We start from the raw sequence: 27,497 nt of genomic DNA, 5'->3' as shown, positions 1-27,497 counted from the left end.
CTACATAACAGCAGATCCCAAACTCTTCGAGAATGTTCCGCAAACAGGAATGCCTGGACTAAGGTCTAGGCACATTTGCTCATCCGTACCTTGAGATGCGCAGAAAGGTATCTGCTCACCACTGAGCAGCTGTGATTCCCATCCTGGGAGTCAGGTACCCAGTGGAATTTCACTGTAGAGGAGGCTGCCCAACCTTGTCTTTCCTGCCCTTCCCCATGTAACACTGTTGAGGCTATGCAACAACCCCAGGAAGCTTGAGACTCTTTCAAGTCAGGTTAACCTGTGTTTTCATGTCTCAACATGGTGGCTTGAATGAATTGCATTATTTAGACCTTATAATCACTTTTCTGAAGGCGGTGTGTTTTTATATCAACTTGCTACGAGCTGGAATTATCTGAAAGGAAGGAATCTCAGTTGAGAAAATGCCTCCGTAAGAGTCCTCTGTACAGCATGTTTTTTTATTACTAATTAATGGGGGAGAGCTCAGTCCATTGTAGATGGTACCATCTCTAGGTTGGGGTTCTGGGTGCTATAAGACAAGGGTGAGCAAGCCATGAGGGGTAAGCCAGTAAGCAGTACCCCTCCATGGCCTCTGCACCATCTCCCGTTTCCAGGTTCCCACCTGCTTGACTTCCTGTCCTCATGGCTTTTGATGATGAACTGTTATATGGAACTCTTAGTGGAATAAAGCCCTTTCCTTCCCAAGATGCTTTTGGTCATGGCATTTCATCACAGCAGTAGAACACTGCCTAGGACAAATCGGCATCAGGAGTGGGGTGTCGCTGTAACAGACCTTACCATGTTGACTTGGGGAGATGCCCTCATGGGAGGACTTGGAACTTCAGGCTAGAAAAGTCACTGAGTGCTGAGAGCTTAGTGAGATGCTCTTCAGGAACTTGGATGATCATAATGTTGAGAACAGTGCAGGCAATGGAGGCCTGGTTCTGGAAGTTTCAGAGGGAAGAACTTAATTCCCTGAGTCAAGATGCCATTTTTCACCACTGTGCCAAGTAGAACCTATATGCCTGCTCCAAAGAGTCAGTTAGGAATATCAGACACCATTGGTCCTGGCCTGCTAAGAAGTTGCAGACTAAGGGGGAGGCCCTGATGGCTAAAATAATGTCCTGGTCACATCCATCATTCACTTGTAGCTTCTCATGTCTACTGCATCAAAGCATATGGCAATAGACATATTTAGGACCCTAAAGGCTGTCGTTGCATCTTTGGCTTATTTCCTACCCCTCCACTCACACAAACACACACATGTTTTTCTGTTCTGGCTGCACTTTAAAGTGGCCAAAATAGAGCTGGCTGAACTGACTTTCCCGTGATTTTTGTTTGTTTGGTTTTGCTATTTAAATGTCTGGATGAACAGGATTTGGGTCAGGATGCTTTCGTCTGTCACCTTGTGTTTCATCCTGTTCACAATTTTTGGAGTTGTGTGAATTGAAGCCTTGCTTGTGTGGGGTTTTTTTTGGGGGGGGGACGTTAACTTCAGAAGTGATTTCGGCTTTACTGAGAACAGTTATAGAGGGTGAACGTGCAAAGGGCACCCCCTAGCTAACTGACTCTCCCCCTGATGCAGGGCTGCCCCACCTTCTTCACAACTGGTTCTGGGGACGGGGTGGGGAGAAAGAAGGGGGAGAGGGAAATGGAGAGGGAGAGAGGCAGGGAAGGGAGAGGGGGGGAGGGAAGGAAGGAGAGAGAGAGAGAATGTTAAACCTGTACAGAGGAATGGGAATAAAAGAAAATTGAGTCAGATCCAAACCAGACTATGAGGCAACCTCAGCTCTCTTTTCTCCCACTCCCCAAGATGAACTGGGTAGGTTTGCTATTGACAGCTGAGCAATCCACACAGTAAAACTTAACCGTTTCCATTCCCTATACGATGTTGTCAATGCATCACCTCCCCCTTGGGTTCTCACACTACCACTGACCCCGTTCCCTTTTCTTTTCTCTCCCTCAAGCGTGCAAACGCAAGGAGCAAGAACCTAACAAAGACAGGAACAACTCCCAGAAGAAATCCCGCCTGGTGTTCACGGACCTCCAGCGCCGAACGCTCTTCGCCATCTTCAAGGAGAACAAGCGTCCTTCGAAGGAGATGCAGATCACCATCTCCCAGCAACTGGGGCTGGAGCTGACCACGGTCAGTAACTTCTTCATGAACGCCCGGCGTCGCAGCCTGGAGAAATGGCAAGATGACCTAAGCACGGGGGGCTCTTCCTCCACCTCCAGCACTTGTACCAAAGCATGATCCAAGGACTCTCACCTGGGCACAAGTCACCTCCAAATGAGGACAACAGATACCAAAAAAAAAAAAAAAAAAAACCCAAAATACCAAAAAAAAAAAAATCACAGACATCAGATTCTTAGCTGGGGCCCTTCACTGGTGACTTGAAAGCACAATTCTCTTGAAACTTCTCTTCTAGCTGTAATCATAGGCCAGGTGTTCATTGTGTTCGGTTTTGTTTTAAATGGCCACAGAGTCCAAGTGCGCGCTGAAAACGAATCTCTCTGAACCAGACAGTATCCTCTGAGCATGCTAGGCATCCCAGAGATCCAAATGGGGCCTTCTTGGAGCGAGTTCACTACAGCAGGGTGTCAGCCGAGCTCCGCGTGGCTGTAAGCGTCAACAGTCCCATTCGGGCCCCCATCAATCTCTTGTGTCCGTGGCCCACGAGTAATAGTGGGAGTTTGACCTGAGAACAGACACAGCGTAGGATTCCAAGACACTACGTGATGAAAAGAATTTAACAACAAGAAAGACCTCATTTGCTTCCCAAGTGCTTAGCGTCTTTATATCACAATATACTAAAAATTCTCAGCCATAACATTACGAAAAAAAATCAGAATGGTAATTACTGAGCACAAGTTTTAAATATGAAAATCAATAAAAATTCAAGGACCTGTTTTTTTCCAACTCAGGCATCTTTTCACTGGATAGTTTAGAAAGCTTTAGGTTGATTTCAGTTTACAATGTTCCTTTTCCTTACCTCCTGGAAATCTCATGTGGTCTTTTGGATCCGTCGGGGGAAAAAAAATAAAAGTCAGTTCACTTGAGCTCAAAGTATCAAGCACAACGAAGATAAAACAGAAATAAGGAAGGTTCTGGTTTCAATGCATCCGGTTTGACAAGGCAGTTTAGATCTGCCTTGCTGTTGTGAAGTCATTAGGGAATCCTTGGAAATATGGCTTCAAGCACACTTTCCAGTTTGTTACAAATTCTATTTCTCCGTAAGGCAGATGCACACTCAGGAGGCCAAGTTAACTGTTACAGTACAGGAGCAAATGCATCGTTTAAAAAGATCTAGATTTTTTTAGATCATTACCATGCCCTTGATTTACTAGTCACCGGGTTCCTCCTCTGTGCATTAAGACTATCATGCGGTTGGTTCTCATTCTTGCTGGTTTACGTTGTTCGCTATCCCATCCCGTGAGTGGGGATGCTTCTATTGTTTTCTAGAAAGAAACAGTTTCATAAGCCACATCCTGTTGTCTCTTCCTAACTCTCTCCCATTGTTGGCTCATCCTTGTAAAACAGCTGACCGAATCTGGAAAGAACACAGCACACCAAAGAAGCAGAATACTGCAAACCAAAGACATTTATTACCTGCCATTTTCTAGCCTACAAATACTGTGATTACTTTTAGAGATCAGAACACCTCTGTAACTCCGAGTGGCATTCGGCTCTTGTCTTGGGCTCACCCTCTGGCTGAGCAAACCAGCTATGTCAATGACATTCGCCCTGCATCCAGGCGTTGGCTTCACCATGCCAGCTCTGGTTGTCACTATCTCATAGCGAGTGGAAGAGGGCCCACAGAACTCTGGGAGATTACAAAGGTCACTATGTGCATATTTACCAGTGAATGGCCCCAGGTGGGCACCGTGAGGTGTTCCAAACAAGCCAAACGCTGCAATGATTCTTTACAGACACTTAAGACTGACTTTTGTATGAATTACTTAATTGAAACCAAAGAATCTTTTTTCTGCACCTACTTCTGCAACAAACCGAACTGTCCCATTAACTGAGTAAATGATCCCATCAATCACCGGAAATCACCACCAACAAGAAAAGCACGCTAAAATAAAAACAAAAAATGGAAAAAACACCGAAGACACACTGTGTTCAAACAGACCTCTTGGGACATTTTTTCCTTTTAATTTTTTTCTGTTTTTGGAAGCAGATTTGAAAGAAAGGGTTGAGACAAGAATCAAAACACAGAAGAGCCTTGGTGGCCGCTGCTTCATTTGACAACTCACTCGGTAATCTTAAAGCTGAAGATTGTCTTTAATTTGTGCCTATGCAGTTTTTTCAAAAGAACATGGAACAGAACAACAGAAACCTCAACAGCTACAATACCAAAGACGAGGATTCTCACACCTTTTGTCTCAGTTCGTTACCTTCTTTTGCCTGGCTAAAATACTAATAGCGTCATTGATCTGTACAAAGGTAATTGATTTTGTTTCTTTAAGCAACGAAAGGAAAGGGTCATTTGTTTGATTTCATTGCTTCCCTTTAGTTTTGTCTTATGGCTTTTTACTCAGCATGGAATCCCCCCCGAAAGGTTCCATGGCCCCCAAATTTGAGATGTTGGGATACTGAACACTGTTCCCCTTTCTCTTCAACAGAGTCTGGGGTACACTATTACCACTTGAATGTTTGTTGCTTAACTCTTAGACTTGGTTGCTTCTATGTTCAGCGTCTCATCATTAGGGGAGGGGAGGGGGAGCAAGGGTCAGGGGTAGGAGTCTTAGTGATACGTCCTCTCCAGAGCCACAGAACCAAAGAATTTATAGAGAAATTTACAACCTCATCTTCATGTGATTGCCACATATTAACAGGGCTTCATTTGGGGGTGGGGAAACATGTAAAAAGAATCGCCAGTTTCTACTTTTCTATTAGCTTTTTAAAAAAAAATCAGCTGTAAAGTTGCATTTCTAAAGAAAGATATAAATATATATATATTAAATGTATGAGTACATATATAGACCACCTGCAGTGGTGACAACCCGCAGTTTTGCTGTCATCATGCCATCTTTTTGTCATGTGTTCCATTTTCTGAGTACTCGGTTCACAACTGTTCTCATTTCTCATACCATTCCAGAGTTAATTTTGCCACTGTGGTTGTCTGGCAGTATCCGCATTTCTATGCCAATTTATGGGGAAAGTTGAAAGTCACATCTAAGTATTACTTCATGTAACCCGTTGATGAATGGATTCATGATATAAATGAGTTTTATTTGCATCTACTCATCTCGATTCTATGCCTCAATCATGCTCAGCAAGGTTTCTCCACCAGGTTAGCTCAGAGCTACTGTGGCTGGCAGTTCGGGGAATGCTTAGTGGTCCATTCCCACCCACTGTGGGGTAGAACACCCAGAAATCCACCTTCCAGTAGATGCCCCATCCATCAGTGTAGTCTAGATTCTTCAAAGTGAGCAGAGCCACCAGGGACTTCTCATGGGGAAGTCCAGCGCCTATTGCAATAGGTTGATCAGGTGTCCTCAGGGTAGTAATTACCAATTTGTATTGACAAGCTTGAGTGTAACCATAGCTCCCACTGGGGTGGAACAGGGTTGTTGGCGGGAGGTGGGGGGGCATAGCTCAACCCTGGAGAAAAGACATATGGCAGATTGTGAAGAGAGCCCCAGATTCATATCCCTGGAGAGCCACACTATCTGCTATGCCACCTCTTTACGTGCCCAGTGTGGCCTATCCTGTGTATGGGCATCATTTCTAGAACTCCGTGTGATTTTTATAGTCTGTCCTGCCTGGGGAATGTTTCTTTCACTCTTCCCTTGTTTCCCTTTATCTCTTGCTTATATTCCATGGACCCTTGGTCAAATGACCAAGAGAAATGCATATTTCTTCCAGAGGTTGCTCCCATTTCAGCTTGTTCAGGTGAATTTTAGCTTGGGCAAACACTCAATGGGCCCCTGTGATGTGTGGCCACTGGGAACGGTAGTTCTGATGGGATGTAGGCTCAGGAACCAAGCACCTTGTTTTGGTTGGTGATTGACACACTAAGTAACAGCTTTTGGGTCTCTACATCCTTGGAAGATGGTGGCATGAAGAAAAAAAGCAAGAAAAATGTCTCACGTATCTCAGATAATATCAAAGAGAATGCTTGCTTTAAGAAGTTACTTATACATACACACACAAACATATATGTATATGTGTCTGTATACATATGTGTCAAAATTTTAAGCCCTACAAAGTATAATCTTGCTAGCTGGCTAGCTGGAAGAAAAAAAGTGCTATACTGAAAGGTTATAGAATTTAATCCAGTGTTTTTTCCCAAAGCTTTTACATTTGTATTTTAAATTAATAGTTTCAGATAAAATAACCATTGGATAAAGTCTAGAGTCAAAATCTTCAATCCAAGGAAAGTTCCAGGCTGCCTCAGCCATCAGCAACAGCTGGACACTATGCAGTAATAGTTCACAACCCAATTTCACATTCTTGGGGTGACAGAAACCCAAAAACTCGATGCTTCTGGGTGAAACAAGTCTTTCTTTAAGCCTTTGTGTAACTAAACTTGTATTTTCTATTGTTTTCAGTGTGATTTTAGTGATGGAGATTCAATTCCTTCATTACCAGAATTCTTTTAAAGGATAGTCAATCTATTTCTTTTTTAAAGGACAATAACAACAATGATAAAAATTCAATTTCATTATTTTAAAAATTTCCCCACAATGTTATAGAGCATTTAGTTTGTGCCACAGACTAGCCTGAGCCCAGCAGGAAGACTGTGTGCACAGCTCTGAGCCCAGCAGGAAGACTGTGTGCACAGCTCTGAGCCCAGCAGGAAGATTGTGTGCACAGCTCTGAGCCCAGCAGGATGACTGTGTGCACAGCTCTGGTTTCTCTAAAGGCTCTTGGCAGCTTCAGCTTTGGAAATCCAATCTCATTGTCACTTCGAGCTAAAGCAAACCAAAAACTAGGAAGTTAAGCCTACTAGACACACACACACACACACACACACACACACACTTTCCTAAGGCAAGCAGTTAGTTTCAAAGCCAAATATTAATAATTCAATTTTAAATAATCAAACACTGTCTATGTTGGGCATCCGTGACTTAGTGCCAGTAAATTAAAATTAAATAGATTTTTAAGCAAGTTGTCACCATTTGGTAGGTACAGAGTGGAAGTATTCCCATTATGGAAAAAAAATGTCTAGGGATGTGTCTGTTAGCTAGATACTATCATGGAAATACACTTTTTGAGGAAATGGGTCCTCAGGATCTTGTCTAATTGGAATTTTTCAAAACCTACAAGCAGACTAAATTCCAAGATTGTTAAAGAATAATCGTCTATTGGAAAATGGAGAAAGTAGATAAAAGTTGTGGTTAATGTTGACCACATGGCCCAGACACTGCTTTGTCAATACCTCTTCTAGCTTCCTGCCCAGTCGCAGCTGATTTTTACTGTCCTGTTGATGCTGATTCAAACCTGCTGGTCTAACCAAGCGAGTGGGAAGCAGAAGGGCTCAAGCCTTTCTGATGATTACCTGCAAGGTTTCATAGCTTAACAGTGCTGTGCAGTCAGCTAACCAGAGGGGCCAGCTGTAAAATAAGTCAAAAGGAATCCCCACTTAAGAAGAGCAGTATTTCTGGTGGTTGCTTGAACTATAGATGCCCTAATTCCTATTTTCTATCTACACATGTTCCTTTGCAAGGCAGGGGATAAGGGTGGGAGGTTGACTGGTTCGTTTTAGAAAGTCCCAAGTACTTGTGAAACAAAATATAATAATAATTCTTAAAATAACTTAGGATCTCATATACGTAGATGCAGAACTCTTCATCAAGGCCCATGTGTTATGCTGTGAGTCCACCTTAAGGGCCCATCAACCTCAGTTACCCAAGTGGCTACCAGTTGCAGGGAAGTGAAAGGTCGAGCCTAGACTTCACCTCTGTGCGCTTTGAGTTAGGTTGATTGACATTAACCAGTTCATGCTTTTGAGTAGAGAAAATTGTATGTAAGGAAAAAAAATCACCATAGGTTTGGTCATTCCATGGGAATCCTCCATTTAGCTCAGTTTTTGGCAACAGGCATTTTATATGGCACAGACCTTGGTAGATAAGTTTGCTTGGCGCGTATACAGTCTGTGGGCTTGGATGTATACAGATCTAGATACATATTTCAACATAGATCCTCATAGTTGACTTTATATCCACATACATTGCTAGAGGTGTCTAGACTGTGTACATGCAAGTGTGTACAGACATGCTTAATACATATATATATATATTGTAATCTGTTACAATAAATAAATTACAAATCATCATGCAACATGTATGTGATACTTTGACAATGTACCTTGTCTTTGTTATTTCTTGTAAAGCTGAAAACCAAAGTACAGAAACATAAGCAAAAGTATCCCACATCGTCATCATCTTTATACTTGAAATTACTTTCATCTGGGTCCAGCCAAGACCAACAACTTATTGATGGAACATTGGATATTATTTAATTGTCTGTGTTAGATGTTTGATGACTTTGGTTGAAAGAATAGCTTTATTCTGAATCTCTCATAACTAAAGCTAAATCCAAAGACCTGAAAAAGAACAGAAAAGGGGGCGGGTGGGCCTGGGGGATGCAGAGGAAAGTGCACATCAGTGGGAAAAAGTGGGCTCTAGTTTCCAGGGGGGAAACAAGGGTGGGGTGGTCTTGTGGAGGTTGCATTAGCTAGTGGGGGAAAGGTGTTTTTTTGCCCTCATGTCTGTCACATCAAAGTGGTCTTTAATGTGATAAAGCTTTAAATGTTATACGTTGCTGCTTTGTGTTAACTTAGAATATAGGAAGAAATCACCCGTTTTGTCCATCAAAAGAAAAAAAAAACCATGAAGACAACCCATCCCCACCCCTCAGATATATTTTAATGTGTCTCTTTCAATTGTGACCCGAGAAGCTGTTAGTTAATATAATTAAGTTATTTAAGTTAGTGTCTTGTATGCTAGCACGTAGCATTTTGGGGTAATTATTTAATTCTCTTTCCTTAGTTTGATTTGACTCCTTGTTCTTATTTATGAAAATGCAGAGCAAGCAATGCTGCATCTGAGATGCAGAACCCTAGCCGCCGTTCTCCTCCACTGGACCCTGCTTCTTATAACAGTGAACTTCTGTTACAGACAGGGGAGAAGCCTAGGTTACAGTGAAACTGAAAAAAAAAAATCGGGGCGGGGGAGTGTTTCCCCCCCTCGGATTAACTTCTAGAATGGTTTAATGGTTTTTAAATTATTTAATTTAAGTTCACAGTGCCACCAGGTACCAGGCGAACTTCACCTCTTAATTACTGGGGCCCTCAGAGCCTTTCTATTGTAACTTATTTATTTAACTTATTCGGCATCTGCGACAGGTGCGCTGTACAGTTTGTGTTTGTTATTTAAAACAACAAAGAGCACTGCAGTTTGCTGTCAGAACAACAGAGCAGATTTGTGGACACGCAGTGACTGCTCAGCCTGAACCTTCTTCAGAACCCTCGAGCTGAGATCCAACATCACCGGCCCGGATTTTGGGGCTTCTATATGGAAACTGGAAAAATAAATTAAAAAAAAAAACAACAATAAACCAAAACGAGAGAACCCTTACACTAGCTGCTTCCAAGAAAGAACCCAGTGTGCGTGTAAAGCAACAAAACGAAAAAGGGAAAAAAAGCAGAAAAAAAGGAAAAAAAAAAACCGGAAAAACTTTCTATTTGTAGTGAGAACCAAAGAAGGCTACCTCACTGACTTTCTCCATTTGTAATTTTAATTGTGTTGATGACACCAAAGATACCAAAGATTCCTTTCTCTGTGCGGTCTGCATTCCGTTTGTGCTCTTCTATGATTTGAACTCCTCTTGCTGATATGGTACGGACAGCCACAGCTCAGACACCCCAAAGAAACACTGATGTTTGTGAAGGTGGCTGCTAACCCGAGAAGGGATCTTTTCTGTGTCTCTTACGGTTGCCTGCTGCCCCTCCCGCGTGTTCAGGATGCAAGCTGGGATGCTGCTGTCCCTGGGTTCTCTAGAGTCCCAGTTCCAATTTGGTGACAAAGACTGCTTGGAGGTGGCCTGCCGGCCTCTGTTTTCTGGAGCTATCACTGGAAAACGTGCCAGGCTATTGCCAGCTACAAAAATAAGCATTGGATAGGAGAGCTGGAAGGGACCTTAGGACACAGTCAGTCACCCCCACCCCATATGCCCTATGGCCAGGTTGAATTAGTTAATCTGTGTCCAGTGACCCCAGAGCAAAACCCAACCCATGCTTCCTAGCTCCAGGTCCTGTGTCCTGCCTATGCTGTGGTGCTCTGTGGGTTCTGCCTGACATTGGTCACACGTTGTCAAGTAGGGAAGTAGTTATTCTTTATCAATGAGCAGAAACTGTAGCTTAGGGATCAATACTTTCATCTTTTAAGAATACTCTTCAGGTACCTACATCAGAGTCATGTATGATTTGTTCCTTAGTAGCGTGGCCAGCCTTGAACTTGTAGGGCCCACTGAGGGGTTCTGCCTGGGAAGCATATTGACCCAAACAGTAAGAAGACTTTTGAACACACCGATTACAAAGTTTTGAATAAATAAGCTTAAATCAGTGGAAGGAGAAGGCTCAATCTTGAACCATTGAGTTTATTTACTATGGCTATTCTAAAGTCAATATTTATCAAGCGAGGAACCTTGGCTACCAGTTTTGGTAGGATATTTTACCTGTCAGCTTTTTTATTTGTTTGTTTTCTTTTTACCTAAGAGTGTTCCCTTTTAACTTCTAAATTAATTCAATTTACACGATAAATGTAAGCCCTCCATTGCTTGATGCTTAGATGTATTCCTTGCAAATGAAAAATATCCCAATAGCAGAAGAATGAGTATACCAGTTTAATTATGGTGACATAGTTACTTCTCTCCTGTTTTCCCTGGTCAAAACTTCATTCTTTAAGTTTCCAATTCTATAAAATTACTAAGTCATTATTAAGACCATTCACCAAAGTGATTGGAACATTAGCCAATGAATCTTTTTTAGCTTTTGGCCACATGGGATTTAGGTACACACAAGCTCCTATCTCTAGTCTACAGAGCTCTTTATTGAATACTGTGATTTTACATCTCACACAATAGTGATCACTGAGCTTTTAAAGAGACTATTTAGATAAAGCTAAGAAGGGCAGATCAATTAACTCATCAGCTCCATACACCAACAGGGTACAGCTGATAGAAGACTTTACAAGACTTATAAACAAGGAAACATAGCCTTTCTCTCTCTCCTTTTCCTCTCTTTCTTCTTTAAAGACAGGGTCTCATGTGGTTCAAGCTAGCCTTAAACTGATGGATAGATGCAGACGGCTTTGAACTCCCTCTTAATCTTCCCGCCTCTGTGTCCCTAGCAATGGGACTCCAGTTGCGAACCACCATGTCCAAACAGTTATCTTCTTTCTGAAGTTTGCAAGTTCCATCCTGGCGTATGTAAAAATCCTTTCCTCCCTAGATGGGACTAAAACTTCACAGCTTCCATGTTCAAGGCAAACCTGCAAGGCCTCCTTTCCAAGCCGCGGATCACCAAATTTCTATTCAAATTCAGCAAACATTCTCAGACACCCTAAGCGGTAGAGTGGTTCCCCGTGAGCAGTAGCAGCTTCCCCAGTCTTCCTACCACTGAGCCCTAGGAGAGAGAACCCACAAAGAGCAATGGCAGCCTGAACACAGAAAAGATCTCAATTGGCAGACCCCTCTTCAGCACCCCCTCTCCCCCCCAGCCTCATGCTTCACTTTCAAAGTGTGACATAACCATGGGACGAGTGCCTTGCTTGAACCAAAGCAACGATTTAGCCAGTCTGGACCTCTCTGTGCTTTTTTTGTTTTTGTTTTTTTTTAATCCTTCCTGTGAATACCTCAGCTTCAACTGGGCCTCCATACAGTAAATTGGTGGGCTTATCGTACTGCGGTGCTTTGCAATGCAACCCTGCAAAGAACAAGATTTGTACTGATACCAAAGGTTCTTTCTCTACGTCTCTTCCTTCCGCCTCCCCATCGCCCCCCCTTTTCTAGTCCCTCACGGTTCCAAAGCTTTAATATGAACCTGGGCATGTTGGCAATGCAGACCGCGCAATTCCTTACTGAATTTTCTCAGATATACCTCATAGATAATAGTGTTTAGAGTAATGTTATTATAGCGTATGTAATAAATTATTCACTGTTTCTTTTGGTAACTGTGATTTAAAAAAAGAAAAAAGAAAAAAAAAGCTTTATACAGTTTAGGTTGTGATTTTGTAATAGATGAAAATGTGCGCTTAAAAAGGAAATGTATGTTCTTTTTATTTTTCTTCTCCCCCTTTGGATTTTATTTATTCTGGATTGGGGAAAGTTGCAGAATGAGCCCAAAGTTTACAGTTTCATATTTTGCTGAAGAAACAATCTGTGTTCATTTGCTCTGTTGAAAAAAAAAGTTATTTTCTACATTCGTGCTAATTGTTCTGTGTTAACAGTGTAGTATTATAATTAGCAACTGCCAATCAGTGCTATAATTTTATGCATGAGGCTAAAAATTTAGCAGTGTGATGCATTGTGGTCTTAATAGCAACCTTTTTCATTTTGTACTAGATCCTCCCCTTTGGTTCAATGGACATTGTTTATGCATGGGCGCCCATCATTTGTTGGCAGTCGTGAACAGTTGTGTATACATTAAACTGTGAAAAATGCACACAGTTTGGCCTCAGACAGTGATAATACTGGTTTTCTTGGGAGATGTATGACCTTGGAAATACCTTCACATCTGTTGGGATTTCGAAATGAGTCAGATGGAATCAGGTTTGAATTTTATAACGAGAAAGGTCATCCAAGCTGCAGTTAGCTTACTCGAACCCCGCAAATTGGGACCCTCATAACCCAGATATATCGCGACATCTGAGAGAGCTGAGAATTAGCAGTAAAGAGCAACTCACCTCTGCGTTTTTAATTTCCACTAAAAGGAGTTTTGGCTTTATGTTCATGACCTCAGACCTATTGGGCCATGAATGCTAATTCATCTAGGTCTCTCTTTCCTGGATTTTCCCATGGGGACCAGCTTAATCTGTTGTCAGCTGCCAGTTGAAATGCATGTAGCATCGATATCGCTGGATTTTTGGCACACTCTCACAGATAACCCCAGCAGTTATTTGGACATATGATTATCCCCTAAACGTTCACTCATGTGGCCCTGTCATACTTTTCCTCCTTAGGGTCAGAAATGACTCTAGATTCCTTTTTACAAAGTTATGCCTATATTCTAGAGGGGAGTATTAAGAATTTTGGGAATCAATTTAGGAAAACCATCTTGGTTTGAATTCCCCAGCCTTTGAGGTCTCTCTAGCTCAAAAAATATTTATTTTTTCCCGTCTCAGTGGATTGGGCAAACATATCCTTATATTTGGGTTCTGAGATCCACTCTTGAGTTTCCTACCTATTTCCTACACCACAAAGCCAAATCAGCTGCCAAGTTCTGCAGTTGTCCTGCAGAAGAGAACGAAGCTGAGGAAACGACGGTGGGGGCACAGCAGCCTGCTGTGCAGAGTCCTGGAAATCGCCAAGAGACAGCAGAGCGTTGCATGTGTGTCTGTCAGTGAGTATGTTGGAGATGGTCATTCGTCGAGGATGCAAAGGAACGGCCTTATAAGTAGGTTGTGATGACGAAAGCTTTGTAATGTAATCTTTTGGTTTGCTTGTTTGTGTTTCTTTCTTATTAATCTGCCAAAGATGGGGACGGATACAAGAACTTTAAAATCAACTTTTGTAAGCCAGTTGTTGATTGTAATAGTGTTTAATCTCCCAGAAAGCTTTGCATATTCTTCTGCAATAAGTCAAGTCCCTATTGGTTTCCGTAAGTTCTCTACACACTCGCAGGCCTGCCAGCTGTTCCTCATGATACAGATGCTAGCAGATGCTGTAACATCTACAAGGTTCTAATGCATTTCTGATCCAAAGCCAACAAAGGGGTGTGAGAGGCACAAGCATGCCTGGCCTTCTTTACAAGCAACGCAGGGGTCTGGCTCATTAGAATTTGCCAAGAAGACTTGTCTTATGAAATTTGAGGTATATTTTGTTATGCCGTTTTATTTCCTTTTTTTTCTTAAACTGTGGAAAGTGATACATTGAATCAAGTGTAAGCTGAGTTTTCCAGACAACTGAAGTAGCTACATTGTGAATGTTATTTTGTTATTAAAGGGTTTTTACTCAATCTTTGTGCCAATGAATGTCCTTTTCCTTGGAAACCCAAGAAATATGGAATTATCTCTGCTTGGCCTGGATTTTCCTCCTGTGGAGGTGTGTGGTCCTGGCCTGGGAAATAAATGGTTATGCCTCCGCTTCGAAGGTAGATTTGGGACACTAGCAAGAGGTCTTCATGTCTATCAGCTTTGAAAAGACCTGGGTCCAAATTTTCCAACCTCAGTCGCTCAGGACCCCATCATATCTCTAAGAGTCCATGAACAAAACAAACAAAACACCAACCCCAGTTCATGCAGGAAAGGGGACCTGGTGAACTCGCATCTTCTGTGAGCCACTAAGAATTCACTCACCCCCAGCTCCACCCAGAGCAAGCCTGGGCCTTCACGGAAGGACTTTCTCCCTTCTTGACTCCAGTAAGGGAGTCAGTTACTCACTCGAGCCGGGGGGAGGCTCTTGCTATCAGCTGGCTTCCCAGTCACGCTCTACATCCCATTTAACTATCACATTGGTCATTTTTGAGGCGATTCCTTAAGAATCAAAGGTATGGCTTTCTAGTGTTTCATTTCTAAGTGAATTTCATTTCTAGTGTTTCATTTCTAAGTGATTGTGTCTTCATGGTTCTTAGATCAGAAAGTCTGTAGGTGAGGAAAAAAAAAAAAAAAAGATCCTTTGGCTTCCTGTATCTCAGAGGAGCCAGGCAGGTTGCCCATGCTATTGACCATGTTTGGAGGCCGTTTGAATCACAACTACTGAGCCTACCCAAAATACGGCTCACCAATGCCTAGTTTATTTCCACTTGGAAGTCCTTTTCAAAAAAGTTGTAGAACATGGGTTACTCTCCCATTTCCCTTACTTTGGCTACATTTGGCATTTCGCCTGACTCAATTTACTATCTAGGGCAGGTTCTTTTTCAGCTAAAGTCAGGGAGTCTGGTATTTGAGGAGAACACTTAAGCATACACAGAATACCTAGCTAGCAGATAGTCTCATAATTAGAAAACATTTCCTGAAATAGAAAATACAGCCCCACCCCACCCCCACCTTTTTTTGCCCTGTGTTACTTTTTGTCACACAAGCCCTAATAGTGTGAGCCAGTAGCCCATAATGAAAGTTTATAAAACACCTGGCTTATTGAATCTCCCGAAACAAGAAGGAGCTTCAAGCTTGAGAAGTTAGCAATGGAAGTTTGGAGCTGAGGGGATACCACACCATCTCGTTAGGTTGCTTTTAATCTCCGTCTCCAATCAACACATCTCTTTTGCCCTTTCAGTCCCCAAAACAGTTCAATGTCCTCTTTGCACACCCGGGATGCCAAAGAACTGCATGGACCAGGGCACTCGGGAGCCAACCAAGATTCTAGTGAGTTCTCTGCTGCATTTTCTCAAAGAAAGCCAGCCAGGTCTTCCCTCTCCCCGCCCATTCTTCCTGTTTGAATAACTACCAGGTGACTGCTTTATTAGCAGAAATCTGTAGACTCTTTCTTGCTCAGTGAGTTCTTATAGTTCCCACCAAAGAAAAGTGAAAACAAGTTCCAGTGTATTTTCTTTTATCCAGTTTGGTTCTCAAGATCCGACTCTCACATTCGGCCTTGGCTCCTGGTGTGTTTCCTTTTGGTTTAGAAACCACTATTTAATTTCACATGCTGGCCTGTGCGCCTTTAGTCCTTCCGTCGAGTCTTTCGGTTGCTTTATGGTGGTATTTAAAGGTGGCTGTCGTGAAAGGAAGACGGGGGGGGGGGGGGGTAAAGAAAGAATTTGCCCCCACCTCTTTTTAAAGTTTGAAAATGGAAGCGATCCATGATGTCACGGGCCGTGGCTGTGGAGTGGGGGCGTGGCTGTGGAGGAGTAGGAACCTCCCTGCTCCAGTCCTGGCTCTGTCCTCTGCCCTCGGTGGCCATTCCAGGACTCTAACCCTTTAGTGGAAACCCAACTGTTTGTCATAGAACTTCAGCCAGACCCAGAGAGACCAAGAGACCCCAGCCATTCACAAAACCATTATCGCCAGGAAACTGGAGGAGGGAAACTTTATTTTAGCCAACCCCCTTTAAGTCGCTTTAATCGACCCTTCTGGTGTTGGGCACCATGAAAACATACTCCCTCCTATTTTGAAAAAGTTCCCCAGTGCTGATTCAGTCCTTTCTCCCTGAGTTATGTTTACAAGCACGTTATCCCCAGGTGTTACCCCATCTCAGATACACTAAGTCACACGGTACTGAAAGATTTCCCAGGGGTGGTCCACAGGGTACATATTCAGTGACTGTCCCGAAATCCTGATGGGCGTGAGGATCACGCTTCCTGATTGAGAATGAATATCCATCACGTTCACTCTATGCTCCGCCCCCCACAAGCCCCCAGTCCTGTCTTTTTGGAAGATTTCTCTGAATGTTGATTGCATTTGCAAGATGTCTCATTTCCCACCCTAGTGTTTGTTCTGCAACAACACTGCTTACACTGGATTCTTTTAATCCTATCATTAAATGGTCGTGCTGTAAATTCTACAATTAATGTCAAATAAACTGCTTTAATTCGTGGATCATGGCTCAGTTGCTTTTATTCTGTGTGTGTGTGTGTGTGTGTGTGTGTGTGTGTGTGTTCTTCTTTTAACACGCGGGTTCCAGAGACCAAACTTAGGTCCTTAGCTATAAGTGTCTTCACTAGCCGAGCCATCTTTCAGTCCCTTCTTCCTATTCTGATTGAAAGAACTAAGTGCTATTCCTTCCATTGCAATTTCATAGAGAGCAGCAAAGTCGTTCTATTTGGTTCAGGACACACAGCACATTCTATGATCAACTGACCTGCCATTCTTGTTATCAGTCACAGAACACTTAGAAAGGCCTGCCCGCTTTCTTATTCTTCCCCATTAAAAATTGAGAGAGAGCCTATTTCTATTCAGTCTTGCCCTTGTACAGATGAGATCACCTGTGGCAACTCAAAAGGAGGATCGCCACCTATGAAAGAATCAAAACACATAGACAAACATACACGGAGCTGGGAGGCCTCACGGTGAACCTAGATTCTGCCAAAATATATAGTTTGCAATTATAGTGGTTACCACCTTGAGCTGGCACCAGCTTAGTGGTTCTTTGGTCTTGGTTATGTTCACTCATGTATCTGCCATTGGCTCTCTGTTTGACTGGGGCCGGGCTAGACTAAGGCGGCATTAGTTTGGATGACTCTAATTTTTCATCTCCCAGCACCCAAAGCTCCTTGAGGCTCGAATGTGAACCTGATAAAGTCACTTCTGCTGTATCCTGTTGACAGAAGGAAACCAAAGTCCATCCCAGGTTCTCAAGGGAGAAATGGGACAGCTCTGCTCCTTAGTGGGGAAAGTGGCAAGATTACACCACCAAGAGAAGGCTTAGACTGTGACCATGTTTTACAATCTGTCACAGCCAGTATGGTTTAAAAGATCTCTCATAGATTCAAATGCTCAGCTAAATTTTCAAAACACAGCAGAATCTTGCATTGTGGGAATTCGTTCTGCCGATAGCTTTGGGAGTGACTTCTTGTCTGCACATATGATCTCTTAAAACGGGATAGAAAGAATTCCTAGTGTCACATGCCTTTAATCCCAGCACTTGGGTGGCAGGGCAGAATACAGGTAGGTGGCAAAGCCAAACTAAATACAGAGAAAAGAAGGCAGAGTCAGGGAGATGTCAGCAGCCACCAGAGAAGCAAGATGTGAGGTAACAAGTCACAAGCCTCATGGTAAAATATAAACTAATAAAAATGGGTTATGTTGTAAGAGCTAGTTAGTAATAAGCCTGAGCAAATAGGCCAAACAGTATGTAATTACTATTAAGCCTCTGAGTGGTTATTTTAAAAGCAGCTGCAGGGCCAGGCGGGATGAAAACTTCCAGTTACAATCTTGTGTTTCTCTGTTTTGTTTAGTTTTTGTACAGCACCAATGCTTATCCTTATGGGTTGATATTCTCTCAAATGCTGTCATCGTGATCACAACCTCACTTTATGAAAAAACGATCTACAGCTTTCAGACTTGCAAAGTAGATATCACCTAAACCGGACCAATACAGGTTAAAAGGAAAAAAAAGCCTTCCAAAAACCAGAGTGAGCCAGGCTCTTGTTGACAGGAAGAAGTAGCTTAGAGAACACATAACCCCTCCTGGTTCATAGTAAGACTAAGCCAGATGATCACTGGACCTTGTCCACATCCGCTACCCTTTGACTCCATGACCCACCATTGTTGCTCAGAATATGAAGCTGTGATTCCAACTGGTACACATCAAGACTGAGGGTCCCTGGTCTCTACTGAGGCCCCTGTGCTTTTATATATATATTTAAAAAAAAAGATGTTCCTGACCCTGCGAGGGTATGCAACACCATAGGTAAGACAGCAATGGAATAAAGGCTTTCAACAAATCTTCTGTCTCAGCCTCTTGAAGCTGGCACAGCAGGGGCACACCACTACCCCTTGCTGAACAATTAGCCTTGACAATAGGAGTGCAATGAACAGATAAATTTTAAAATGTGTCTGTTGTTCCCATAAAGACCATCCATGCAAACTGCCATGAACTAACAGCTTCAATTTAGTCATAACCGACACATATTCTTTTGGTGGCTAACTGCACCTGCTCAAAAGTTTTGGGTTGCTAGCTGTATTGGCACAACCTGCCATAGTCTAGCACTATGGAGACAGAGGCTGGAGGAGCTCAAATCTGAAGTCAGCTTGGACTTCAGGGCAAAAAGGGAGGACCGGCAAAATAGCTCAAAGGGTAAAGGTGCTTGTGGAACCTGATGTGCTGAATTCAATTTCTGAAACCCACAAGGCAAAAGGTGAGAGCCAGCACCTGCAAGTTTTCCTCTGACTTCCGCATACACTCCACGGATAAAGTTTAAAAGAGAAAAAAAGGAAAAGAACAAAATGATTCAGGTAGGCAAGATGTATACCTGATATCTTGAGTATGCTATGTCAGAAATATGGATGAAACATTATGTCTTTACACAATAAATTCACTAGGTGAGGCACTTTCATTGGCAGCCAGATAGTCCCGTTTGCCAGATAGTCCCATTTTCCTTGGTACCCTGGTGAAAGCAAACACATCTACAATGAAGATCTTCTCCATACTTTAGGAATAGTTATTGTTCTGGTGGAAGCTCCACCCCAGTCCCTGGCATTCATATACCCTATTCCCAGAGTGTCTGGGATGTTCTGATTTGCTTAGAGTTTCACAGATTTAGTCCATTGTCATGATGGTGAGGAGCAAGGCAGGCAGATCTGACGCTAAAAATGTAGTTGAGGGCTACACCCTGATCCATAGGCAGCAGGCAGAGTGGGGGGGGGGGGAGAGAGAGAGAGAGAGACTAAGACTGGGCCTGATATGGGCTTTTGAAACCTCCAAACCTACCCTGATGGCATACTTCCTCCAACAAACTCACACTTTCTGATCCTTCTAATCATTTCAGAGTTCCATTCCCTGGTGACTAAGCATTCAAACACGAGAGTTTATGAGGGGCATTCTTATCCAAGCCGCTATAAACCACAAGCAGGAAGCAGAGAAAGTGAGCAAGCAACGGTGTCAATCTTTAAACGCTCAGAGCCCACCTAGCAGTGACATACCTCCTCCAACAAGGCCCCCTGCCAAGGAGTGCCACGATCTGGGGATCAAATATTTCAGTGCCCGGGACCATGGGACATTCCTCCTTTAGAGCATTACACATCATCACCATCTGGAGGTTGGTGGCCAAGGCTGTTAGAGATTAATGTGGATTTGGGCTCTCCTCCAGGTACCAGCTCATTTGCAGAGATCCTGGTTTCCCTTCCCTGTTTCTATTTGATCTTCCTTTATTGCTGCTTCTGCTATTGTGGTAGCTTCAATGTATTTGGCCCCATAAACTCACAGGGAGTGGCGCTATCTGGAGGTGTGGCCTCATTGGAGGAAGTGTGGTCTTGGAGGAGGCAGGCTGACACACGCCTTTAATCCGGACCTTGAGGCTGGAGGGCACACCTTTAATCTGGGCCACACCTTCTGTTGGAAGTGTGTCAATGTGGGGGCGAGTTTTGAGCTCTTTTTCTCAAGGTTCACTCAGTGTGACAGTCAGTCCACTTCCTGTTGCCTGTAAAATGTAACAGCCTCAGCTCCAACATCAACACTGCTTGCACCCTGCCCTATCCCCAGCCATGATGATAACTGGCTAAACCTCTGAAACTGTAAGTGAGCCCCCTCAATTAAATGTTTCCTTTAGAAGAGTTGCCATGATCATGGTGTCTCTTCAGAGCAACAGTAAACCCTAAGACAGCTGTCATATCTCTCTTTTGCAAGGTTATGAAGATTTATACCTACACTTTTGTGTTGGTTGATTTGACACATCTGTGGTCAAATATCCAGGAAAAGCAGTTTAGAAGAGGAAAAGATTTGGGGCTAGTAGAATTCTTGCCATGCAAACAGGAGGACCTGAGTTCGATCCCCAGATTCCATGTTGAAAAAACTAGGCTGGGCTGGATAAATGACACGGCCATTTATGGGTAGCCTCGCAACTAAAATATAAGAAAGAGCCAGGTGTGGTGATATGTGCTTGTGATCCCAGGGTTGGGGAGGCAAAGACAGACAGATCTCTGTGCCTGGCTGGCCAGCCTGCCTCACCTACTTGGTGAGGTCCAGGCCAGCAAGAAACTCTGTCTCAAAAAATAAGGTGGCCAGTGCCTGAGGAATAAAACCTGAGATTGACCTCTGGCCTATATGCACAAGTACCCCGCATGTACACACACTCTTACACAAGAATGTGTGTGCATGCACACACATGCACATGCATTCACACATACATGAAACCCTTATTTTAGTTCACTATTTCAAAGGGTTTGGTTCACAGTCAACTGGCTCCATGCATTTGGCTAGAATATCATGGCAATTGGAGAATGTGGCAGAGGAGACATTTTACCTTCTAGTTCCCAATAAATAAAGATGGAAAAAGGGACTGAGAAGCAAGTATAAACTCTACAATTACCCCACTTCCTCCAATGTGACCCCACCTACTAAAGATTCCAGAACCTCGCAGAGAAGCTCCTCCAGAGGAAGAACAAGCTCTCAACATGGGAGTCTGTGGGGGACACTTCATATTCAAACCATAAAAATTTTCTTCTAAACTAAAAAAAAAAAAATTAAAGATAGCTGGGCAATGGTGGCACATGCCTTTAATTCTAGCACTGGGGAAGCAAAAGTAGGTGAATCTCTGAGTTGGAGGCTAGCCTTGTCTACAGAGCTAGTTCCAGGACAGCCAGGTCTGCACAGAGAAATTCTGTCTCAAAAGCCAAAAGAAGAATATTGCTCTTATTCCCTTTGAGATGAGAGCTCTGATTTTTAGACTGACACATATTTTCTAAAACCTATTTGTCCAAAAGGTTATTTTAAAAACTTTTGGGGTTTTTTTTGTTGTTGTTGTTGTTATTCAGTTATATGCTCGGCCCATGATAAACACACTGAGCTTCCAGCATATTGCGGTTTCTCCAGCGCACAGCACAGACCACCCAACCCCAGCGCTTTCTGTCCATCTTCCCATCTATGTCTCTTTTCCATTCCGTCTCTGCCCCAGTCAGGGTCAAGGCCCTGGAGCCATGCATGGATGAAGCACTGAAGATCATCTTTTGCATGAATAAAACTATCCTCTTTGAATGAATATCGGCTTTGCTTGACTTTCAAACTTTACCTGCCCTTTAAGTTCCTAATCAGCAGAGAAGACAAGCCTGTTCCTGCACCCGAGACTGTATCACACACAGTCACACACAGTCAAACTCCGCCTGTCACTGTTGATGCTGCTCTTGCTCACTCAAGGAGTCTGTCACTTTCTCCTCTTTTCTGTACACGCTTTTAGCACAGAAGTCCTCGTGTGAAACTGTCACACGGAAGTGGGCGATCCTTCTTCTTGCTGCCTTTTGTACCATGTTTCCCTATATTTTCAGAGTCTTTATCTTTGATTTCCAGATCCTCACAGCACTTTAATTCTCCCTGAGATGGACAGCCTATTTTCAGAGACCAGGAGATGCACTGCTTCCTTCTGGTCCCTAAGGTTTTTCAAGCTTGGCCAAGGGAGCAAAGTCCTCTGTCTTGGGAATTAGAGACCTGGCTCAGTTCCTCTTCTCTTCCAACAGAGTCCACAACACTAAAACTGCTTTCCCTCAACTTAAGGAGAAAAATAAACAGACATAGTTATCAGATCAATATTGTCCATGTGCATGCATGCACACACACACACACACACACACACACACACACACACACACACACTGTGTGATCTAGACCAAGCGCTCAGCAGAACTCTCTTAAGCAGGAAAAGCTGATTATTAAAACCCTCCCATTTGCCTCTTTATTCCCCTATGGTTCCCAGACCAAGGCTGAAAATGCCCACCCTGGGCTCACTACCCTCTCTGTCTTCCCTCCCAAGCATAGAGACAATCACAGCTAATTAGTAGCTAGGGTAGTCAACTGTGACCAAGACAGGTGTGGATGCGATGCCAATCCCGCTCCAGAGGAGAAAAGAAGCTGGGGAGTGTGTGTTAGCAACGGCAGTAATTGCTCATCATCTACTTACCTATTATTTCCCGAGAACTTTGAAAGCTTCCGACACTTCTGCCTTCACCCTATAGAAAAGGCGGCTATCATCGAACAGTGAAAAATTGATTCCGCCTCTAGGTGTTTGCACTTAGCCAGGGGATCTGGGGGTAGCTTTAGATTTGCATTTCTATCGCTCCCTCTCCGGAGCTGATTAGGGTACCCAAGCCCTTCCCAATTGCCCCATTAGTTCTCATAACCACCTCTGTCTTCTCACGGTCCTAATCAAACGCCATTTCGGAGACACTAGTCATTGCTTGCGACCTGAGAAAGTTTTTGCTTTCTCCCTGTGTGAAGTTTTAGAAAATGGTTTATTTCCCCCTCTAGGCTTATTTTCCTTCGCTGAAGTCACTGGAGACAGCATAAACTTTGCATTTTCATCAGACTGCTTTTCAAATGTGCTGGCACTGCAGCTGAATTTCAATGATTCGCTCGATGATCGCAACAGTATGAGAACGCCCGCCCCCAGAGCGACCCGGTTGGTGGGAGTCCAGACAGTGCAGCACTCACTTCCGCCTGTTTATAAGGCATACGCTGACTCCTTTTCCCTTCCACAACTAATTATGAGGACTCTCGTGCGGGTCCAGCATCTGTGTTAGCACCCAAAAGCAAACAAGATATTTCGGCAGGACTAGGGAAACGGCTCTGCAGTAAAATGCAAGCTCAGAATGGTAGTGAACATCTGAAAGCCCAGCTCTAGGGACGCAGACAGGGGCAGGCAGGCCAGCCAGGCTAGCTGACATGACGAACTCCAGGTTCACAGAAAGACCAGGTCTCACAAAAACAATTGAGGAAGACACATTGATATGATGAACCTCTGTCTTCCATATAGGTGAGCACACCTGCACACCCACTTGCACACACACTTGCACATACACATCCAACACACACACACACACACAAATTTAAGAGATTCTACCATCTTCCAGAAGTTGATAATTCAACTAGGACTTGAAGAAAACATATATTATGGTTAAGTAACACTACAAAATAATCATACCTGGCTATGATGCCTATGAAACGCAATGATGACTGGTATAGCACCGTAACTCTAAGGAGAGGCTGCCCCACATCTTGACAAGGTTTAGTGTGAACTTTCCAAGATGGTCTCAAACTCACAATGATGCTGGGCTTCTGATCCCCCTGCCTCTATCTCCCAAGTACTTAAATTGCAGGCCTGCCCCATGATGCCCAGTATATGGGATGCTGTAGTTGGTACCTAGGACTTTGTGCTTGCTTAGTAAGCACTCTATCAACTGCGCTGCCTCTCCCCAGCTCTGCTTTTTATATTCCACTCATCATCTCAGCCCGGGGTTGTGTCTCTTGCTCCTTTCGCATTCGGCACAGCCTCATCTGCACAAGTCTGTTCCTACTCTCCTTGTCCTCCATCTCCCCTGGCATCGGCATAGCGAGAGATATGTTTTCTCTGTGCATGGCTGTATTCGAAGCATCAGTTTACTCTTACATCAACACTGCCTTACCCCTCATTCCTCCCTTATCTCACTGCACTCTGGGGTCCATCAGGAGCATCATCCTCAGAATATCCCTGGAAAGAAGTCCAGGTGCCTCTCCCTCCTAGAATAACAGAGCAGCCCTCTTCCATTATGATCATTCTGTTCTTCATGCAATCCTTGTCACTGTACCATTCCTTCCTTTATAAAACACCATCCTTTCCCATGATACCTGGCATCTCTGACCATTGCTACTATGTCTTTCCCAGGGCTCAGCTTCCTGGAAGCAGCCAGAGGGCGCCTCCAGTGCTGTTTCACCCAAGGATCATCCTGGCTGATCCTACCCAAATACTACTAACTCATCCATCTTCGTATCTTCTGGGGTTCATTCAAATATATCTATTTGTCTAAGGATACCTAAAGCTTCCCTTAAAACTCAACTTATCCCTTTCTCCAAAAGTGGCTCTAATTCTTCTTTATAAGGAATAGCACTAGGACATAGCATCATCTAATCCACAGACCACAAATGTGGAGTCATACGTTTTTCATTGTTTTGTTTTTTAGGATTGTTTGTTTTGTTTTGCTTTTGTGAGGTGGTTATCACACAGGTCAGGCTGGTCCCAAACCCACCATGGATCCAATAATGGCTTTGAACTTCTGACCCTTCTGCCTCTGGCTCCCAAATGAAGGAGACGGAGGAGTGTATCACCACACTCATCTGAGACTCAGCCTTGACTTTTCTTTTTATCTCATTACTAAGTGATAACATTTCACTTACTTACCATATCTCCAATCTTCTTATCCTGCCCCACCACCTCTGACCTGGCTCAAGGTTTCATATCTATCGCGTCATTATTGAAAATTTAAAGCAAAGCCATTTATTACTTATAAATTTTTTACTTATGTATATGTATTTGTGTGTGTGTGTGTGTGTGTGTGTGTGCGCGCGCGCGCGTGCGTGCATGTATGTCTGTCCATAGAGGCCAGAAGGTACACCAGATCCCCTGGAGTCATGGGCATTTGTGAACTGCCCAACATGGATGTCAGGATCTGAATCCCAGTTCTCATGATAAGGCAGCAAGTGCTCTAACTGCTGAGCATCTCTCTAGATGCCTCACTACTGAATTTTTAAGAAGAAGGACTCAACTGGGCTTTCCAGTACAACACAGGCAAGCTGGCATCTTACAGTCCTAAAGAGATGACTTGTGTGAGAGGAAGCTACTAACTTCCATTCAAGGCAAAACATTATTCACTGAGTGATGATTTGGTTGTGGCCTCCACAATTGCAAGTTTTGAAGTGGACAGAGGAGAGAAAGGGTATTGTGGAACAATGTTTTTGTACACTGGGAAGATGTGTTGTTGTTATTGCTTTAATAAAAAGCTAAAAGGCCAATAACTAGGCAGGAGAAGGCATAGGTGGGAGAGCCAGACAAAGAGAACCCTGGGATGAAGAAGAGTGGAGTCGCGAGACAGAGTGGGAGCAAGACGTGCAAGAGGACAGGTAAATACTGTGAGTCTGTAGCAATCTGTAGATTGATTTTAAAGGGGGGGGTTAATTTAAGTTGTAAGAGCTAGTTAGTAACAAGTCTAAGCTATCAGCTGAACTTTTATAATTAATAAGATGTCTCCATGTGGTTATTTGGGAGCTGGCTGGCAGGACAAAATAGTCCAACTACAGAACAGCAGAGAGATAAGAAAGGAGACTCAACTGATCTTACCTTTAGAACTGTCTAGAACTCTCCAGCCCATCACCTATATTATAATCAGTTCACTTCTTCTAAATCACTAGTCTGACTCTGTCACTTCTTTACTTGATGATGTTAGAGGTTCTCCAATGTTTTTAGGATAAAGCCCAAAGTCTATTATGTCTCTCAAGGCTTTCCTTCATTAAGGATCTGTTTAACTCTCCAGCCTCACTTCTCACCAACCTCCATCATACAGCCAATCACAATGGAAAAAGCATTTGTGGGCTCCATCTACTTTTTTGCCTATAGCTCTTCATATATAATCTTTCTTCTTTCTGGAATTTGTTTGGCTGAGAAACCCTTGATGACTCACTGAACTGGAAGTCTCTTGCCTGCCCATCCATACTATCTTGTGTTTCTACCTGCCTGACTCCTCACTGACTTCCTCCCTCTACTGGGAGCTGCTTAGAAAAAAGCGTTGAATTGTACTCTCTTTTATGTCTCCAGAATCTAACATGTTTTCTAGTATATGGTTAGTTCTCAAAAGCACTTTTTAAATAAATAAAAGATTATATGACGCTGAAGATATTTAAAGGAAAATAATAACCAGTACTTATGGAGAATTTACTACTTATCAGTTTCTATCCTAAGCTCTTTAAGTGAAGTATCTTATTTAATTATTGCCAAACACCTACAAGAGAGGGACTATTGTTATCTCCCATCTTACAGTTGTGCCCAGGAGCTCTGCTAACCTGCCCAAAGTCCCAGTGGGCTGCAATCATTAGAAAGATGATTCCAAGAGAGCTCCCAACACAGATTTGCTCCCTATGAAGAGAGCACCATTGTGGAATTATTGGTTACAGATGATGTCACGCTACTAGCAGCTCCTGTCATCAAGTCCAAACAACCCCTGAAGAGCACTGGAGGTATCATCTGAAATTATTTTGCTGAATGGCCTCTCTAAGGACCTAGATTTGAGAGGAGCAAAAGCAAGGGAAGCTGGGAATCCGATCAGGTAATTCTTTCAAGGTCAAGGGGAGTCGGCCCCAGTTCTAAGCCCCAGTTCATGACAACTAACTTTCCCATTGATTTTTGCTTTTTCCTATCTGAGCTTGGAAATTACTTCCATCACAGAACACTAAATTCACTTTTCTCAGGCTTCACTACCCAAGGAGGAAAAAAAATCTACTTCCAAATTAAAAAGAAGAAAAAATCTTTGTCACCATGACAGAAACCTCTATGCTCTCCCAAGAGAGTGAGGGCCCTTGCTCTCCCCCATCCCTCCTCATGACTGCTTTGATATTACAGCCCCAGAGCTAGAATGAGATAATTTTTCTGCCTATTCAAAGTTTCAGGGTGATGTGATTGCAGGTAATTCTGCAAACTCACCTCGTTGTTCTTGTATAGTTGTCAGGTCTCAGTAGCGACCTCACACTCACTTCTGATGCTCAGCAAGGAATTTTCTGGAAGCCAGGAAGCATTCCTGTTTCTGCCTCTGCTCACTGCCCCCATTTTTTTCCCCTTGCTTATCATCAGATACTAAAAAGTAGTCTCCCAACAGGTCTCATTCTTTTCTCGTCTTCTCTCTACTTCCCTAAGACAGTTTCACAGTAGAGT

General features: G+C 43.3%; 1 protein-coding gene across 1 annotated transcript in view; it reads left to right on the top strand.

Moving 5' to 3' along the window:
- The window catches only part of Onecut2 (one cut homeobox 2), a 59,802-nt gene extending 45,482 nt beyond the window's left edge, over positions 1-14,320 (top strand). The window contains exon 2 of the mRNA XM_048419208.3: positions 1,968-14,320. Coding sequence (XP_048275165.2) covers positions 1,968-2,254 — 287 coding nt within the window. The 3' untranslated portion in view covers positions 2,255-14,320. The remainder of the gene's footprint in view (positions 1-1,967) is intronic.
- The last annotated feature ends 13,177 nt before the right edge of the window (positions 14,321-27,497 follow it).

The sequence above is a fragment of the Myodes glareolus genome, chromosome 13 (assembly GCF_982192425.1).
Source record: "Myodes glareolus chromosome 13, mMyoGla1.1, whole genome shotgun sequence".
Classification (NCBI taxonomy): Eukaryota; Metazoa; Chordata; class Mammalia; order Rodentia; family Cricetidae; genus Myodes; species Myodes glareolus.
The sequence above is the reverse complement of the archived record's forward strand: the minus strand, read 5'-3'. Positions and strand labels throughout refer to the sequence as shown.